At 43.5% G+C, this 20,405-nt stretch overlaps 1 protein-coding gene across 2 annotated transcripts in view; it reads left to right on the top strand.

Moving 5' to 3' along the window:
• Positions 1–20,405, top strand: part of USP13 (ubiquitin specific peptidase 13) — a 115,910-nt gene that overhangs the window by 61,002 nt on the left and 34,503 nt on the right. For both annotated transcript variants that reach the window (XM_076003663.1, XM_012737002.3), the window contains exons 8-13: positions 1,019–1,206; positions 6,195–6,266; positions 6,630–6,723; positions 15,629–15,754; positions 16,861–17,014; positions 19,262–19,436. In XM_076003663.1, the coding sequence (XP_075859778.1) occupies positions 1,019–1,206; positions 6,195–6,266; positions 6,630–6,723; positions 15,629–15,754; positions 16,861–17,014; positions 19,262–19,436 (809 nt within the window). The remainder of the gene's footprint in view (positions 1–1,018; positions 1,207–6,194; positions 6,267–6,629; positions 6,724–15,628; positions 15,755–16,860; positions 17,015–19,261; positions 19,437–20,405) is intronic.

The raw sequence follows: 20,405 nt of genomic DNA, 5'->3' as shown, positions 1-20,405 counted from the left end.
TTAATAAATAATTCCTCTAAATAGATCATTTTATAGGTGTCAGCTTTTAATTATTGCATTTACTTCTTCAATCTAATTAACATGTGTTTTCCTTTGGTTAGCAGCTTAGATTTTTTATGTTGTAATAAAAATGGCACCTCATCAAGTACTACTTTGGTTTAGTTGAAGTTTACTTGTAAAATTTCTGTCTCCTTTGACGGGCAGTTACATGAATCACTTTTTGCTCACTGAAGGGAGAAGGTACTAGGAGATGATCTTTAAAATGATCTGTGACCAACATCACTTTAATTAATTTCAGGAATGGAAGCAGATCTCCTAAGGGGCAGAACGAATAAGCCAACACATTACTATTGATGGAAAAGCTTTGCTTCATTTAATATTGTGTTTGCAAGTTGATGTCATGCCTATGTAACATTTTTCCCTCTGAGGAGCTATTTAAATGTGCATTTTGTTTTAGCCCTTTGCTCCCAAGCTGCCTCCCTCTCATGTTCCCATTCTATTTGGCTCTTTTTGTCACTCATTTCCTCTTTTTCATTCAGTTTTCTCTGCTCTTGTTTAACACCCCCTCCTCTTTTGAGGCACTCCCACGCCGTGGTTCACACTGCATCCCCTCTCCTGCCCTGCTTTCTGTTTGCTGTGTTGCATCGGATCTTCCCTTAAATTTAGTCCACTTGCTCCTTTTTTGGATTCCTATTTGTCTTTCATCCTCCTTCCCTCTCTGTCTTTCTCTCTCTTTTAAAAATCTTTTTCATGTGTTTTTTTTTTTTTTTGACTATGACAAAATATACATAACCTGAAGCCTACCATTTAAACCATTTTTAAGTGCACGATTCTCTGGCATTAATTACATCATTGTGCAACCATCACCACCTCAGTCTCTTTTAATTAGATTGTTTATTTTTCTGTGTAATTGTGGGAAAATGGCAGAAACATCCATGATATTAGAAATAACTCATGGGACATGATCACTGAACGGGAATCACATGAAAGCTGTTCTTCTTCAATGACTTTGCCTCAGACAGAGAACGGGCTCCGGGACAACGACATGAAGCCAAGGGTCAGTGAGTGGGAAGTGATCCAGGAGTCGGGGACGAAGCTGAAGCCCATGTATGGCCCCGGGTATACGGGCCTGAAGAACCTGGGCAACAGCTGCTACCTCAGTGCCGTCATGCAGGCCATCTTCAGCATCCCCGAGTTCCAGAGAGCGTAAGTGCCCTGCGGGCCCGGCCCACTCCGGTGTGCTGGGACTCCATCTTCTTCACAGCAGGGCCTGTGGCCACCTCATCCGTGGCCTGACCTCATACTGAGGCTGCGTGGAAACACTTGTCGAGTGTTATGGGGGTCAGGTGAGGTAAGGAGAGATGGGTAACTGAGAAACACCCTGGGGGGTTGTTATGTTAACAATGGCTTCCACTTTTAGGCCATCGCCATATGTGCCAAGAATAAATTAATCACTAATGTTCACTGCAAACCTGCCCAGTCCCCCCTGCAGATGTCTAGGAGAGAGTCAGCGATTTGGTCAATGTCTCCCTTTTGGTGGAGTGGGATTTCTTTGAAGATTTAGGGTTTTCGTTTTTTTGCTACTCAAAATGTGGCTCATAGACGGGAGCTAGTCCGTGAACGGCTGGCATGGGTCCATACGAGATGAGCATGGAACTTGAGAATGAGTGTTTAGAAATCTCTGCAGCAGTTTGATGCTGCCCTGTCTTACAATTGACATTTCATTTTTCTACTAATTTCTCTTGATTCTCTTTTTTTTTTTTATTTTTTTTTTATTTTTAAGCCTCTAAACATTTGGCACTGATTCTCTTTTTTAAGGGTATCATCTGTAGGAGTTGACATAAACAAAAAAGCTAGCTCTCGCCACAGATGATTCGGGAGGCCCTAACTGAGGCGCTTCCTAGCCTTCCTCCTCCCACACCTGGCACAGCAGCTTTGTCTGGGGCCGTTTTCTTCCTCAGGTCGTGCTGGGGACAGGGAGCCGCGGAGGCCCAGGAGCTGGTGCACTCGTGGGCAGCCACTGCCTAAGTGTGGAGAATAATCTCTACTGTGTTCCAAAGTGGGTCAGTCTCCACCTTGGTTCTGGTGGAAGAGGGCGCATGTGCGCCAGCACAGGGCAGCATTTTACACGCACGGAGTTGAAACTCTAATGGCTTTAATAGTGCCCAATCCAAAGTATGTCAAATAAACTTTCCTTCCTATCTCCGTGTTTGAATATTTATCTCTTCTTGCTGTTTTATGGCTCTGAAAACTTACGGTTAGTTTTCCATGTCAGTTTTTCATTTTTTCCTCTAGCCATTGCAGAGTGAGTTCTCTTCTGCTCGGCAGCGTGCTGAGTGTGTGTGGGTCAGTGGTGATATGGCACCCACCCTAGGGAAGACACAGCCCCTCACAGAAACTGGGGTTGAGTAAATAATCATAAGAACAACCGATTGCTTAGAAACATGGTGCATGTTATAAAGGAAAAGGGAAGGAGGTGGTCAAAGAGAGCCTTTGAAGATGGGAAACATACTCAGACAGATGTGAGGGGGGAGTGGAGGCAGAGGGCTCGCATGGAGGGCGGGGCAGGTTTGAAGCTCTGAGATAGGAAACGCTTTTCAATGGTGCACATCGTGCATTGTATTATTTTTATAAATTCTCACCCATGCCTCATACTTGTATTATTATCATTTGATAGGAGGAGCAATGTAGGTTCATCTTATATGACTCATGCTCCAAGATCTTTTTCTTTGAAAATGTTGAAGGAATGTCCTTCTGTTAGGTGTTGTATAATTATTTTTTTTTCAGGAAAGTGGGAGAGAAAGAGAGGGAGAGAGAATGAATCTATTATTTCTTTTAAACTAGAATGGAATAAACTTGTGTACTTTTGTTATAAAGCCCAACAACATTTTTAGTGGTTTACAGTCTACAGTTTTAAAAAATTCTTCCTATATTCCAAAGTTTGATGAAGAATTAACTTTCTGGATTGTTTTCTTTAATGAAAAAGTGTACCTTGTGTCTGTGTTTTTTTAATTTAAAATTTAAATCTCTCCCTAGTCTTGTTTCAAGAGTTTGAGATTAGCTGGGTGTCATGGCTCATACCTGTAGTCCCAGCTACTCAGGAGGCTGAGGCAGGAGAATCGCTTGAGCCCAGGGGTTTGAGGTTGCAGTGAGCTATGATCATGCTACTGCACTCTACTTAGAGTGATAGAGTGAGACTCTGTCTCAAAACAAAGTTTTAGAATTATAGTATCTAATGTTTTATACTCTATTTTCTAAACATTTACTGTATGTATCAGAACATGAACAACCTACTGTTCATACCCATCTTTAGTTTTTTCATTATTTGACCAAATGTCACTGAATTGAAATGCTTGCTCTTCAAACCTCTCTTCCCCCAGCAGTTCTAACTCAGTGGAGTTAGATCCAGGAACAGTTTCTTCATTTTGAAGGTAGAAAGAATGACTCATAGAAAGATTAAATGACTTATGAGCAGCCATGGTGTAATTCGGGAGCATTAGCCTGATTACTTGATGCTCTGTCTGTCACTTGAACCTTGTGGACATTTTAAGATAATTCTTAATGCAGATCAAATCTAAATAAGCTTGCGTGCAAATTGAATGACAACTAAGATGAATTGACAGGTAGTGAAACCATCTTTTTGAGAATCACTAGATTACAAACTGAAGGTCCAATATACATTTTAAAGATTTTCTAGCATTACTTCTGCATTTTAATTTAGTCTTATTGTAATGGTGGATATTCTTCATCAATTAGAAAATGAATGTGAATTGTTTGCAAATCGACCTTTCTTTTTTTTTCTACCAGTTTCCAGTGCTAGCGAACTAGGCTTTCCTGACATCAAATATTTACTCCTTTTAACACTGCTCTTCTCTTCCAATCTTGCTCTAAAGTAGAAGCCTTTTCTCTAATGTTCATCTTCTCAGTGAGTTTTTTGTCTTATTAGGTTTTGAGATGTGATAAAAACTAGATCATAAGAGAGCTAATGAGTTCATCATGTTGTATATTATTAGAAATTCTTCAGTGTAGCCTCTGTATCTGTATAGTTTAGCTCCAAAGTTTGGTTTATCACTTATTTGGCTCCTGGTCTTTTGAAATTTTCTAGATGAAATTTTTGCCCTAGTGGTACATCCAAAGCCATTTGCATGGGACTGGCCCAGAGAAGCATGCTCTGTTAATTTTGATGTAGGTACATAATCTAGGCTGTAATTTCTGAGTTTGTGGACAAGAGGTGTCTAGAAGTTCCTAGCATTTGGGGGATCCAACTAGAGGTCATTGCTAAGTGGTGGTGTGTCATATTTCTCTGCTAGGGCTTCATTGTAATAATGCCTTTTCTTTTATTCTGTCAGTTATTGATAGTTATGGAAAATTGATTATGTGATTACATGAAGTGAATGTATTCATTCAACAAATATTTAATGCTTTTTACATGTTAGATGGGTGTCTAGTGCTAGAGATGTAGTGATTTAAATAAAGTCTTTGCCCTCATGGAGATTACATTCTAGTATGTAATCTCTAGAAATACAGACACTAAACAGGCAAATAAATACATTATGCAATTTCAAATAGTATTGCATGCTAAGAAGAAAGCCAGAAGCAGGTGGTAGGGAGTTTGGAAGGGTGGGGAGTGCCTGCTCTTGTTTTGGCTAAACGTCTGGGGAGGTGACTTTTCAATAGATCTGAGAAGGAGCTGCCAAGTAAGAGTCTGTAGGGTGAGTGTCCCAGGAAAGAGACAGCAGAAGGCATGACTTTCAAGCAGGTGTGAGCTTGGCATGCCCTGGGGCAGCAAGAGGGGCAAGTGGCTGGGCATTGTGGGCTGGGGGAGAGTGGTGGCAGATGAGGTCAGAGAAGAGGGCAAAGTGGGACACGTGAAGGGCCAGAGAAAGGAGTCTGCTTTTGGATTCTTATTCCTAGAGCTGTCAGGCTCAGAGAGTCAAAGACTGAAGGGAGAAAAAAAAATAGCATGAAGTACAGGGTGTGAAATAGGAAATGAGGTTAAGATGAGAAAGGAGAGATCGTGCATGATGATTAGAGATCAGCGTCTAAGTTAGGACGTCCTGTCAGGATAAACTGGCCAGGAGGAGGGATTGTGGCTTCTCAGGGCCAGCAGTGGCAGGTGCAGCCAGCAGAGTGGCTCAAAGCACGGCTGTGGAGCCAGACTGCTGGGTCTGTTCTGGGCTTTGTCACTCCCTCCCTGGGAGACTTTGGAAGCTACCCAGTGAATTTTCATTCCCATCTCTCATCTCTCAAATGGGGATAATGCTGATAATAATTGCTTCCTCATATGATTGTCATGAAGACTCAACTAGCTAATACAGGAAGCCCCCAGGAAATGGCAGTTGTCACTCACTGCTATTGCCATTTATTTTGAGATTATTGGAACAACTGCTAATGTCAAAGAAAAAAAATTATACAAACACTTGTTAAAGATGGTAAGGCAGACTTTATTCATGGTGGCCATGGCGACAGGTGTAGGGACCACTGTGGGGAAGACATTGGACTTGATCCCGACTCCAGCGAGGGCAAGTAGGGATTTACACCTATGGAGCAGGGGCTGGGCTGTGGATGGAAATCACTAAGAGGAAGCATCGAGAGTAAGGGGTTTCCAGCCACCCCGACTAGATAGGATTATTGCTGGGGGCAGGCCAGGGTGGTCTCACACCAGGGCTGGATTTTCACTCAACCTACTTAGTAGGATTCTTACTCAAACTGGATTCCACAAGGACAGAGAGGAAAAACCAGTCAAACAGAGGACTTAGAGGAGCCTGATTAAAGTTTTGGCCAAAGTAGAGAGTCTTGTCACTGATTAAGCCATTTGTTTCCATCGTGGCAATTGTGATGGCATAAACCAGGGGTTCTTGACTCTGGCTACATGTTGGAATCACTTGGGGAATTTTTGAAAGAATTCCCAATCCCAGGCCTCAGAACATCTGGGGGTGGCTCTGGCTTTGGTATTTTTTAAAGAAACTCTTTGGGTGATTCTAACTTGCAGCCAGGATTGAGACCCACTGATAGAAGCATAAACATTTTGGGAAGGCTTGTGGGCAGTAGAGGTGGGATCTCAGGAAAAGAGATCTTTGGGTGGATAGTTTAATTTTGACAAAAGGGCAAGAAGTCTGAGCAAGAATGATGGCTTGTTTGGTTCTGTTCCTCTCTCAGTTGCTATGTTCTAACTGTTGCTTCTCGTTTTCTAGCTATGTAGGAAACCTTCCAAGAATATTTGACTACTCACCTTTAGATCCAACACAAGACTTCAACACACAGATGTAAGTGCCAGATTGTTTTTCTTTTTTTGCAGTATTCAATAAAGAGATCATAGTGGTTGCATCTGGGTTGTAGAATTAAAGGCAATTCTATATTTTCTGTATTTTTTAAAAAAGTGTTCTAAAATTAGCATGTGTTACTTTTATATGAAGAAAGAAAGTAACAAAGTTACCTATAAAGTACTAAGGAAAGTTTGAACATGGAATCAGTACCAAGCAGAATTGAATAAATAAGTTATTTGTGAGTAATCCAGATAAAATGCTCCATCTAAAAGCGACTGTACTTATTGAAATTCATAGATAATTTTAGTATCTCCATGGGAAAACAACAATGACCTTTTGTTTTTGTTTCCCTGTCCTGGCCAGGACTAAGTTAGGACATGGCCTTCTCTCAGGCCAGTATTCAAAGCCTCCAGTGAAATCTGAGCTCATTGAACAGGTGATGAAGGAGGAACACAAGGTATGTGTCTGTTTGCTGTGTTGATATGTAGGTAGGAGGGACCTTTAGCGGCTAGAATGTGGATTTCCTATGCTTTGGCAAATGGTAGCTGTAAATTTAGCAGGTTGTCAGCATAGCAACTTTCATTTCAGAGTCTAGGGTGCCTGTCAATATACTATTAATACAATAGAGCTGAGATAGAAGGAATAAATCCTATAAAAATATACACATTTTCCCCTCGGTAACATAATCTTGGTCTGTATAGTGTCTTTCTTCTCCTAAGTCTTGCTTTGTTTATTTCTCAAGAGGCAGGTTGTTAACAAACAACACACAAAATTCCTCAGCCCCTCTCTAGAGCTGAGGATTCAGAATTTCTGGGGAGAACTAGGGAGGCCTCATTTTTGGTAAGCCGCCGGGTGGTTTTTAAGCATGCTCAAGTAGGAGAAACTCAGTTGGCCAGTCACTATGAATTGATAGAATGATTGAAAGATGGGCTTGGTCTCCTAATAGCTGGACCTGCATTTCCATGGGCCTGCATGATGGGCTAATGGCCCCTCCCTAGGCTGCTCTGTTGCACAACTCCAGGGGGCACTACTTGTAGCTTAGTCTCTTTTGAATGGTGCCCTTGGAATTCTGCAGTGCACAGTGCACGGCTGCATTTGGCACCCTGGGCTCCTGTCACTGCAAATGCCCCTAATGGGACATGTGCCCCACTTCCCCATCACCTGCTCTCCCTTAGAGTACACTGTCCTGACTTACCGGGCAGACTCATTCAGTTCTGTGTCTCAAGTGTTTGGCCTCTGTGCTCGAACCTTAAGTCAGTCATCCTTAACTGTTACTCATACCTGTAGACTGAGAGCAAGAGTCAAAAGTGAATTCCTTTTTGTCCGTAATGAAGCCAGCTGGTTGTGGAAATGGAGCAAACAAGAGGAGGGGATACTAAAGGGAACACACAGAGGCAGTGTCCAGAGCCAGGGGGAGGAAGTAGGTTGTACAGAGCGTGGAGAGAGAAAGAAGTTTGAATGGTGAGCCCAGGAGAGCAGAGTGGTGTGGGGGCAGGAAGAACTTAATCCTCAAGTTGTGTTGCTCTCCATCATTGCAAGATCCCAAGGTCCTTATCCACCAAAGACTGGAAGACTCTCATGTGGGATGCAGTTGAGGAGGGGGACTGGGTGTGGGGCTGGATGTGGGCTTATCTAGGCTTCTTCAACCTTTGAGCACCTGTGAAACTTTGGAGAGGTGATTGTGGAAAAAAAAACTGAGTCCAGAATTTTTCTTTGATCCTGTTTGTCCTCAGTTTTCATCTAGCCTGTGTCACCCCTTGGGTAGCTCTCCAGGGGCAGAGTCCACCTCCCTGGTGGAGGTGAAGGAGACAGGATTGGGACTCAGGAGCCTGGCTACCTCTCCTGCCTCTGCAAGGAGCTGTGTGACCGTGGCAGGTCATGTCACCTTCCAATCCCAGCAGTCAATGGCAGAATTGGTCTACATGGTGGTTGTGACTATTTCAAGCATGGGAGTCCCCTCTCTAATATAAATAACATCTGTGTGTATTACGTGATTATTGAGCTCTAAGGATCTCCTCCGTTGAGAAAATATGAAATGAAAAATCATCAATTTAGTGATGTTTGGAGATAAAATCTGGCTTTGTTAATATTATAATGTCCTTTTATGTTAGAGCAAGGGTAATTCTTATATGAGCAAGGCACGCTATTTATTCAGTCTACAAATAATGACTGCTTGGAGCCCGTGTCTCCTCCTCCCTGTTGGATTCGGTGGCTGTTGGGCTATCCCTGGCCTGCAAGTATGTTTTGCTTGGTCCACACATAATATCTGAATTTTTAGTTTCTCTTAATCGCTCAGGACCTCTGGCATTCCCAGGCTCACAATGGCAGCTATAGCCAAGTGGCAGCCCTCCTTCCACGGGACACATAGTCCCCAGCTGGCTCTAGTTCCTCTGTGAGTCATGACCTGACTGGGACTCTGGGTATTTGGGTTTGTGACCTTTGATCTAGATGACTTGTAAGACCCTTTCCAGGTCTGAGGTGCCATGCTCTAGTGGTCTTGAAGAGAGAATCCTGATCATGTCCAGTGTACAATGAGCACCCTGGCAGTGGTGGGCCAGGCCCGTCCAGCTAGGTGGGAAACAAGTGGGTGTTTCGTTCAAGTGTCAGTGATGTTCCTTTAACACTCAAATAGAGCTTGAATAGATCGTGATTTTCTTTGTGGCCCTGGGGGGTGTCCGTTTCAAGCTGTTACTCAAGCAGAAAGCAATTCATAGCAAAAATTTCCACTCTTGTTGACAGTGCAGGGAATTACTTTCTGAAGCATCAGGATTTTCACTGGCAGTTGGTTTCAAAGGAACCAATTTGTGAGAATCTTCCTTCTCTCAGGTATCAGGATCCCTTTGATCAGATGGTCCTGTCCCAGGCCTCTGGTGTTTGTGACTTGTAGATGACACTGAAGTGCCCCAAGGGAGGAAAGAAGATGCACTGAGGCAGAGAAGGGGATAGATTATGAGAGGAACGTGTGGTGGAGAGGAGAGAGCATGAAGGATGGATCTGAGTCATGTGGCAGAAATGCCTTTTTACAGGGCCTCCACCACCAGTGATACGAATAACTCACGTCACATAATGCTCGCCATGGGCCAGGTTCTTCCTGTGTGTTCACTGATGGCCAGTGAGTGGCAGAGCTGGGAGTCACACAGACACTTTGGCTCCCGAGTCTGTGCTTTTGACCACTCCACTGTCTATCCTACTTCCCTGCAGTTGTTCCAGGACTTGTTTCAGGCTCCCGGTGCCTCAGTGTATGGATGGTGGCAGGAGGATGACATAGGGCAGCGGTCCCCAACTGTTTTGGCACCAGGGACTGATTTCACGGAAGACAATTTTTCCACGGATGGGGGTCGGGAGGAGGTGGAGCTCAGGTGGTGATGCACGGTCTGGTTCCTAACAGGCCATGGGTCAGTACTGGGCTGGAGCCTGGGGGCTGGGGACCACAGACATAGGGAACGGTTGAAGTTTGCAGAATCACCAGGTAGCCTAGTAATGTGGGTTTCTCACCTGTGTCTTACATCTTGGGACATTTCTAGGATATATACTCACTGGTATTAAATTGGTCTGCTGTAGACTAAGCGAAATCTAGTTTTTAATATATGTGTGCTTAAAAAACATTGTCATCTATAAAGAGACCTGCAATATTTATTTGAGGCCCTGCCATTTTTACTTAAATTTGATGAATTGATTTTTAAGATAAAATTGCATGTGCAATGGGTAATACTAAACTATAAAAGGGTACTTTTTTCTTCTAAAAATATATTCTTGATCTTTATGCATTCTAAGGCAGTGCTTTCAAATATTTTAAAGCTGAATACTCTGTAACTTATTACTCCTTCCAAAGATAACATGTTTTAAATAGCTCTGTATTCCAAACACATAGTGTTTCGTAAGTAACAATTTACTTGATTTCCCATCTAAATAATCCTTGACACATAATTGCTGGTCTCAACTTTTTATCAACATAAGTTAACCAGTGTTCTGCTTTGAGGTGATTAGTTTTAGCTTTGAACATAAGAGCTTTGTTTTCCTAGGTTGGGCACATGTAACATTTGTAATTCACCTTTTTAAATGGCTTGAGAATGCCCCCTCTCCTCCTAGCTTAGGAGATTTGGGGTTTGGGGCTGGGTTAGCAACTACTAGTCCAAGGTTTTTGGTTTAAGGCTAAAAGTTGAAATCAACAAACTCCATACTTCTGTGTTTTAGGGACAGGCAGAGATGTATCTATCTTCGTTTTATTTCTGTGGTCTTCTAAGCACCTATTGCAAACATTGCTCTGATGTGATAATAAGCCTCAGTCTTGCTGCTTGCTTATTAATTAAAGCATTAGGATCAGAGAAATAAAAGTGGACAGTGTCTGGCTGTCTGCGTGGTGCACTGTGTTAAACAGAGAGTCCTGCGTAAGCACTTGGGAGAGATTCTGAACACGGTAGTCCTCTCTCTAATTTTAGCTGATCTGTTTTGCAATTGCTGATGGAGAAAGTAAGTACAGTATCCTATTAATATGACAGGTTCCTTAGGTGGTTGCTATTTTGGAGCCTTTCTGGGCCTCCCTATTATAAAATTAGTGGTCAAGACTAGCCATTGCTTCAGGTGTCCAAGAGTCAGCTGCCAGCATGCATGCTCCCTGAGCAGGTCCCACTCTTGGTTGATTTTAGTCTCTGCCTGTTGTGTTAGGCCTGTACAGGACACTTAGGTGATATCACTGACTCGTTGCTACGTAGGAAACATGCTTCTTTGAATTCAATTCTTTGGTTCTTGTTTTGAATTTTTTTTTTTTTAAGAGAACAGCCTTATCCAGAGCCTGATTTATTTTTTTAAGGAAAAATTATTTAAATTTGCATATGTGCATAAAAGCAGAGAGCAAAGTGTAATGAATCTCTATGTTCCTCCAGCTACCATGTGCACCTTCAGTAATCACCATTCTGCCAGTTTGGTTCCATCAAACCCCTAAACTCAACTCTTCCCTTCCCCTTCTGTCTTCTCTTTCCCTTTCCTCTCCTTCTTTTCCTTTCCTTCCCTGCAATATTTTAACACAAAATTCAAACATCCTCCTTTCAGCTGTAAGTATTTAGTTATGCATCTGTAACTATAATACCTTCTTTTTTCATTTAACATAAATATTGTGTTAAAAGTTATTTAATGTGTTAAAAGCACAGCAGCAAAATGAACAACCATTCCTTACTATCATCTAATACCCAATCCCTATTCATATTTTTCCCTGTTGTATCAAAGTTATCTTTCTAAAGGCCCCTCCTTTTCTTTTTGCAAGCTATTGATTTATTTATTTATTTATTTATTTATTTTATTTTATTTTTTTTTGAGACAGAGTCTCGCTTTGTTGCCCAGGCTAGAGTGAGTGCCGTGGCGTCAGCCTCGCTCACAGCAACCTCAAACTCCTGGGCTCGAGCGATCCTTCTGCCTCAGCCTCCCGAGTAGCTGGGACTACAGGCATGCGCCACCATGCCCGGCTAATTTTTTATATATATATCAGTTGGCCAATTAATTTCTTTTGTATTTATAGTAGAGACGGGGTCTCGCTCTTGCTCAGGCTGGTTTTGAACTCCTGACCTTGAGCAATCCGCCCGCCTCGGCCTCCCAAGAGCTAGGATTACAGGTGTGAGCCACAGCGCCCGGCCTGCTATTGATTTATTGAAGGAGCTGGATCATTTGCCCTAAGATTGCTCTAAAGATTGCTTCCTTGAAATATTGTTTGACTTGTGTTTTGTATAAGGTAGTGGTAGATCTAGAGGCTTGATTCAATTCAGAATTAACTTTTAGAGCCAGACTTTGATGCCTAGATGAGAGGTGAACATAGTAATAGTTGGGCATAGGAATGAGTAAGACCTTCCCTCTGCAGTCAGAGGTAGAATGGGTGTGGGGCATGGGTAGGCAGATGGGGCCAGCTGGTGATCAAGGCATTAAACATGGAGTAGTTGAGTTTGAGCTAAAATGCTCCAGCCCAGCTGTGAACCTGCAGCGTGACGTGGAGAGGAAGAGATAGCATCTCTCCTGTTAGAAAGCTTTTTCAAGTAACTTCTCAGTGATCAACTGTTCTCAAGCAGTAGCTTGACTTTTGAACAAAGGATTAAGTAAAGTCAGTTGAGGGAAAACAAAGACATGAAATGGGTACAAAATGGGAAGAGGTGTGGGAGGGGAATGAATGAGACTGGGTCCAAGTTCAGGCAGGGCTGAGTTTGGGGTGTTTGTTGTGGTCTCTGTTGAAACTTCTCTATGACCACGCGATGGCACAGAGCAGCAGCAGTTTTGAACTTACTGACTTGTTAAACTTTCCAAAGCAGCTTCTTTCTGTGGTGTGTGCTGGGGACTGGCAGCCACACCAAGCTGTAATCACAGCTTGTAAGAAATAACACCATCGGCAGCAGGCAGTGAATGCATGCTTATATGAATGCCTAAACAGAAATGCACAAATGTGAAAAGATTTATTCCAAGTAGTGCCTCCATACTGTGCAGAGCGGAGACTGAATTGCTGGGCTGGCCTGTGATGTTGTCCCTAGAGGTGTGTGGGTAAGCAGTCTAACTCGAACTCTGAGACATGTTGTCTTCTCTTTTTGGCAACTAGTCGGATGGACTCAGAGACATCAGAGATGATGTGTAAGCATTTGTGTACCAGAAACAGCATTAGGACAATAGAGGGAGGGAGCAGAGAGACTTTTCTAGCTATTTGACCCTGTACCAGTTACTTAACACCTCTGTGCCTCACTTTCCTCATCTGTGAAGTGGAGATAATAATAATCATCACCTCATGGAATTGAGTGAAATAAGCAAAATGCACATATAAAATGTTAAGAATGGTTCCTTGGCACTTAGTAAGTATTTGTCCAAGCACCTGGGATTGTACCTGACATTTTACAGCACTCAGTAAATATCTGTTGAATAAATGCATAAATGTGAGCCATGGTATAAAGCTAAGGTGTTGTGATCACATACTTGTGTCAGCTGATCCTATGTGTACATACATCAGCATTGTGAGTGAGGAAAGTTACAACTTCTACATAGTTTTCCTTTAGATACAGGCAGTAAAATTAATTCTCAGGTATAAATTGGTCTTCACCTAGCAATGGCGGCACAACTAAAGCCATTTATGTTTGTAAGCTGGTCATCTGTATATAGGTTCCGAGGCTCGGATGCCCAAATGCTGCCACTTTGGGGAATTCCTCATGAGCTACTGGTACTGTTTCGGGTCCAATGTAGTTCCCTGACATTTGTTATAGATGCATGTGCGTCTCTCATCTCTTCTGTTGTCTGTAAGCTCCTGGAGGGCAGATCCCCAATAGTGCTCATGGAGTAGGCAGTCAGTAAATATTAGATGACTAGACCAGATATGTTTTTAGCAAGACAGGAAAATTCATTGGATTTTTATTAGAAAACATTGCTTTAGAACATATGCATTGGAGAGATGTTATATGAAGAGCTGCCACTTGGCCTCAGGGACTTAGATAAAAGAATTCTGTCATACCTGTGGCATTCGACTGTGCGATTCTGCAAACCTGTCATGCCCCCCAGACCACAGGCATTGACCTGGATGTCTGTGAGAACTCAGAGGTGTGAGACATGGCCTCCACCTGCTAAGGCTGTGGAGATGGGCTGGAAGCAGGCTGGAAGTCAAAGTATTGAATAGAAGGCAGTTTGTGCTCTGGACTTCGAGGAGAGGAATGTGGCCTGGGAGCTGAGCAAGGGGAGGATTTATGGAAAAGTGAGCGGGTAGCAGCCACAGCATTTGCAGAGAGGATTTCATGAATTACTTCTTTGGCTGGCTGACAAGGTGAGGTTTGTTTTGCTGAGCCTTAGTATGTACCTCAGGGCCTACTTCTTTGTTTTTGCTGCAAAGGAACTTGAGTTCTGAGCCAAATCTGGAGTCCATTCTGGTTCTGCCGCATTAGCTGCAGGACAGTTGGGTCCTTAAGACCACTTTGAGTTGAAAGACCTGTCTGGCACTTCTCTGCCAGTCTCAGATCCCCAGGTGGGATAAGAGCAGCACCTACTTTCTAGGGTCATTGTGAGTGTTAATGAGGTTGTCAGGTGGGCCACACGTGGAGGGAGCCCCCAGGAAGCAGCTTTACCAGGTGCTCACCTGCATCACAAAAGGCGATGTGGAATCTTCCCACCCTGCCTTGTCAGAGCATCCTAGGCAGATCTCCTAGATTTCCAGTGATTTCCTTTAGATTGCCAGTATGAAAAAGGCCAGTTCACATCAGGGCCAGTTTATTGCTTCTCTCTTCTTCCAAGCTCAAGAGTCTGAGAAAACAGGAGTGTGAAGGGCTAGTACCTGTGTCTTGGTTTTGTTTTTATCCTTGCTCCACCTCTTTGCCTCCTTCCACCTTCTTCTGGCTCCTTCCACCTTCTTCTGGCTCCTCCCACCAAAGGCCAGGGGATGGGGAGATGAGAGAAGCAGGCAGAATCTTCACTTAACCAGCACCTTTTGGCTCCCTCTTGGCTGCCATGTGTTCTCTGTCATGGCTGTGCATTAGTGGTTCTTGAGAGCTGCCTCCCCCACCCATAGTCACCCCAGCCTCAGGGACCTTACAGGACCTTTCCCTGATGCTGTGTCCAGCTGGCCTCTGAACCTCTACTCGCTCTCCAACACAAGTATCCTTGGCTGGCAGATAGCCCACCTCCTTCTGAGCTATCCTTTTAGTCCCTGGGAAAATCCAACATCCTTATCCTGCCAGAGTTGTCCCTGCTGCCTGCTCTTCCCACATGCCCTCCCAGCAGCTGCAGCCAGCCTCCTTCTGCTTCTCCAGGTGTGGGGCAGGACCCCCACTCCCCACAGCTCCTGGGAACGCCCTGTGCTCTGGTCCAGGAACAGCGCAGGGTGGGTTCCATGAGCTCGAGCAGCTCGACAGCGGTTCCCTGGGCCATGCAACGCCATTGCCCTTTCTTGCAAGTACTTGCGAGTACTCTGTGCTTTACAAGGGGCTCTCTACTGTACCCTCGGGAGGGATGGGGAGATGCTACAGAGCTCTCCTCTTCTGCAACTTCCTTCAGAGAGCCCCTCCTCCCTGAGGAGCTTCTAGCCTGCTCTGAAATGGACTGTGACATTTGGCCACCATGTAGCAAGTCCTGTGAGGATGAGTGAAGTGCCTGTCTTTAGAAAGTGGGGTGTTTATCACCCATTGTCCTTAGTCTTGAGTCACCAGAAGAGTCCCGTCCTGTTCTTTGTAAGGTTCACAGTGCAGGGCCTGGTACACACTAAATATCCAGTGACTGTCAGCCATTATCATTATTTACCATCTTTGGGCTTCATTTGTCATCTGAAAAATGGGGTTTATGGTAATCCCTGCTCTGCTTGGCACTTAGAGCTGTTTATATGTGTGAAAGTATTGTAAATCGATTTTATTTTTATAATTTAGCCTCAACAAAATGGGATCTCTCCACGCATGTTTAAGGCCTTTGTAAGCAAGAGCCACCCGGAATTCTCCTCGAATAGACAGCAAGATGCACAGGAGTTTTTCTTGCACCTGGTGAATCTAGTAGAGGTGAGTGAGTCAGTTTTCACGGTTTTCACAAGTGCTCAGCAGGGCTGTAAGGAGTGTTCCTGGCCACTCGGTGGCATCCACAGTGGCTTGGCCAGAATGCCCCCGCCACTGTCTTCTTACCTCAGTCTCTCCTCACTGAAGCAAGTTCAGAGTCGGTTTCTTGGAGGCTTTCTCTGCTCGGCCCACTTGCTGTGACCGCTCCTCTCGCCCTGCTTTCCAGACACGTGTGCATCTTTCTGTTCCCCCTTTACTCTGTACACATTATAGGAGTGGTTGTCAGTTAATTCACTCATCTTTTTTTTCTGGTCTCTGTGACAAAGCTCCTGGAGAGCCCTGTGTGGTATTTGGTGTCCTCCTGCCACTGCTCGGGGATGGTCACTCTGTGCTCACAGCAGAACCAAATCGTATTGAATGCTGTGGTTTTTAAAAGACACTGAGAACTCCTGAATAAAGAGGCTTTATTTCCCCCTTAAAAACAATTTTTTCTTTTCTGATTACAACAGTGTTCTTGGTGGAAAATATAGAAAACACAAAGGAGAAAATCAAAATCCCTCATAATCCCAACTCCCACAACCTGTGTGCACTTGCTGCCTCTGCCCCTCCCGTCACTGCCCAGGTGACACAGTCCTTCCCTGTGTGCTGCTTTGTGAGCAGTGCTTGCGCTTACCCCATTGTGCTTGTTTTGCCGCATCATGACGCATACTAACATAGCATGGTTCCTTTTTTGTTTGTATCTAATTCACATGAACCAATTTATAGAATCATATCACACATGCCTTTATTTTTCCATGGCAATATTTTATTTTCTCCCCTTACTCTTGCATTATTTCCTTCTCCTTTCTTCTCATTCCATCTATGTCAGTCCCTCCTCCATGATTTTTAATTTAATAATGTTGTAATACTAATTCACATGATGAATTATATTTTATTTGGATTTTAGATAAATTCCAGTGTTTTGCTATTGAAGTATTCTGGTGGAACTGGCATGGCCAGAGGAAATGTTTAGTAAAGTCGGATCTTTACACCAGATTTGTTGTTGATTTTATGCTAATTTTTAATGGTCTAATATTCATACATTTACTAATCTGATGTAATCTAACCTTCAGAGGAACCGCATCGGCTCAGAAAACCCAAGTGACGTTTTCCGTTTTTTGGTGGAAGAACGTATTCAGTGCTGTCAGACCAGAAAAGTTCGCTACACGGAGAGGGTGGATTACCTGATGCAGTTGCCTGTGGCCATGGAGGCAGCAACCAACAAAGGTAACAGTTTCCAAGTGGGAAATTAGCAATGTGTGTCTTCATATGGGAACACCCGCCAATGGGAGATGATACGGTTTAGTCACTGAAAAGTTGTATCAGGAGTAGACCCAGCAGAGATGATGGCTGGTTTGCACATGTTTATATCTTTCCTTAGTCCCCATGTGACTCTCTCTTGAGAAGAATCACATGCATCACAGGTTTTATGGATGGAACCTACTTCATTGCCTATAAGCTTGACCAACTAGTTGGTTTGGAGTCAGCATAATTTTGGGGCAGTTATTGGTAATGGTATATTTAGAAGGTTATTTCACAGCATCATTCATAAGTTGTCCTATATAAGTCCTAGGGGAATGATCAGAACTGCATTTTTTGAAATTAGGCATTTGAGCAGAGGTCTCTTGAAATCCCCCAGCTTTGGCAACTGAGTATTTAAGATGCCTCTCCTGGGAGATAAATTGTGGCAGGGCTCTTTGTAGGACAAAGCCCCTTAGCAGAGTCTCTGGACTTTGGAAGAGAAAAGGAGGCAGAGATATGGCAGCAATGCTGGGTTCTCAGGGGGAAGTTCTTTCTCTTTCCATCAGACTAATTTAGTCCCAGGCAAACTGGACAAATGGTATTTCTTTGAATTAACATCTTAGAAGCAGAAAAAGGCTAGATTGCTTGTCTCCTGTGAACTGGCCTTTTTTATAAAGTTCAACACTCCTTGGGTGACCTTTTTTCCTCTTTTTCTGGGGGCTTAGATCAATTTATTATGCCAATTGGAAGTGATGATTATGATGATTTTAAGATGAAATGATTTCTATTTTCTATAAGCTCATGTGGCTTTTGACCAGTTTTCAAATTCGTATCTATTACTCAGCTTAATTGCTTTCTCTTGCCCACCTCAGGGATACCAACATACATGTTCTGCTCAGTTCTAAGATCTTCTCTCACTCACTATTTGTAATTTATGAGTGGTGACTATTTTTTCCAGAAAGGGAATTTATAATTTAGTCTCTGGAAATTGATTGCTGGGAACACCTAATGTTAGCACCCCAGATATAAGTACATCATAAACTGATTGTGGACTGGGGAATTAATTTTAAAAGCATATTCAGTTATGCTCAGGAAACGCATATCGCCTAAGAGTACCTACAGATTAATAAATCAAGAGTGATTGGCTGGGGTGGTGGTGGAGGTGGTGTGAAATACAAAAGAAATGACCAGAAAGGCCATTCAAAATCCATACAAAATTTTGACTATAAGTTTCCAGGAACAGATCTGCTGACGTTTGGCAGGTTCATGGCCTGCTCATTTCTTTTTCCCTTATTATTTAATCATCTGAGTAGGGATAGCAGAGAGAGGCCTTCTAGGTGGGTAGCCCTGATATCTGGGGTCTCAGCAGCAGTGGTTGGTATCCCGGGACTTGTAATGGTGGATAACTTCGGTCCTATATTTATCCTCCTCCTTGGCCCCACACTCTGTGGGACCTATGACCTCTAATCACAGCTGCCGGTGGGACAGAGTCAGAAAATGTGTAACACTGGGTCTGTTTCTGACAGGGAGCACAGTGGTTGTTCTTTTTGCTTTTATCTGTTTTTTCCCCCTTGATCATTTTATTTTAAAATAGCTTTAAGTGAACAGGAATGTTTTTGTTGCTTTTGTGTGTGTGTGTGTGTGTGTGTGTGTCTGATCATTGGCAAAACTTGATCTCTTGACACTCCTTAGCATCTCTTTCTGGCCTTATCTGTAGGGTAGCAGAGGGAGTGCTGGTCAGGGATTTAAGTGCAGCTTTGTCAGTGATTGACTGGTCTTGACCTTGGGCCTCAGTTCACTGAGCAAGGCAGTGAAGGGCTTGGGAAGAGGTGAAGCCTCGAAACTCTTTCAGCTGTAAAATTCTCTGATGTGAAGGCTTTGTGTTTGGAGGATGGCATTTGAGTAATCCCAGGCTTGACCTCTGGACAAATGAAAGACCAAGTTCATGTGCATAGATGTTGGCGCATGGTCTGAACCTCTCCCCCGGGCTCACAGGGCCTCCTGCCAGTTTCAGAGGGGAACAGGCAAAAAGATCTGATCTCCACGTTGCCTGTCAGTGCAGCTCTGAAGACAGCCCGAGAACAGCCTCTTAGCGGCCTTCTCTGGCTCTGTCAAGAGAAACAAGTGAGCAAACCTGGCCCAGCCCAGAAGCCTTCAGGGTCCAAAGAGGGTGTCTTTGGTTTCTGGAAGATAAGAGTGCTTACTAGGTCATTCATTTACTCTTTTACTCAGATGAACTGATTGCTTATGAATTGACGAGAAGAGAAGCGGAAGCAAACAGAAGACCCCTTCCCGAGTTGGTTCGTGCCAAGATACCGTTTAGTGCCTGCCTTCAGGCCTTCTCGGAACCAGACAACGTTGATGATTTCTGGAGCAGCGCCCTACAAGCGAAGTCTGCGGGTGTGAAGTAAGTGTGTGTGTGCGGTGTGGTGGCCTTGTGGTGAAGAGGGGCTTGGAGAGGTGGGGACGGGTCGGGGAGAGGTGGCAGGGTTTCATATGAGTCTGTGTGTGCTTGTTCATGTGTGTGGGATGGGATTATGACTCATACACCCTGATTGTCATTGACTTAACTTGTGAGACCTGTCCAATAAAACAGCCTTGTGATTTTTATTATGTGTAGGGAGGGGGCGTGTTTTTTTTTTTTAAAACGCAAGGTTGTGGTTTATCCTCTATAAGGAATTTGCCTTTCTCTCTTTCTCTGTCTGTCTGTCTCTCTTCTTCTGCCAAGAGGGTACATCCAAGAAATAACCCCCTAGCCCAAAATACCAAGGATGTTATTTAATTGAGAAATTACAAAAACACTTAAGGCAGGCTTCAGTATTTAAACTCCATTGTTATATATTTTAATTTCATAATTAAAGATTTGGTCTAGAACTTGGTTGGCTCTGTTCCTACTTGGAGACTGGGAGTCTTGGGGCATCTCAGAGTGGATATAAGGGCTCCTGCGCATGGCTCAAATGAGCTGCTCAGGGTTTGGTCAGGAGATGTCCTGTTTTCACACTGTGAGGCTGGTTGTCACGTATATACAATTTTTTTTCCTTTACTTGATACCTGAGTTCATCTGATACAGTTGAGTCCTTGTCAACACACTTCATATTGCTGTACTTAATCGGTAAAAAAGTGCTTATAGTGGCTTAAAATGAAGGGAGGTCTGAAAGTTTGGCTCTGGGAATTTCACTACTTTTAGATATTCTTTGGCCGTTTTCTTCAAGGCTAAGGTGGAGCTCTTGGTTGATTGCAAAGGTGAGTAAAGGATGAAAGAGCTGGCTGTTTTTCCCACAATATCAAGTATCAGTCAAACCTAAATCATTTATTCTCTGTGAAATCCATCCTTCAGACTTCCACTTTGTTGAAGATTATAGACTTCATTTGTTAA

The sequence above is a fragment of the Microcebus murinus genome, chromosome 1, assembly GCF_040939455.1.
Source record: "Microcebus murinus isolate Inina chromosome 1, M.murinus_Inina_mat1.0, whole genome shotgun sequence".
In the NCBI taxonomy this organism is placed as follows: domain Eukaryota; kingdom Metazoa; phylum Chordata; class Mammalia; order Primates; family Cheirogaleidae; genus Microcebus; species Microcebus murinus.
The sequence above is the reverse complement of the archived record's forward strand: the minus strand, read 5'-3'. Positions and strand labels throughout refer to the sequence as shown.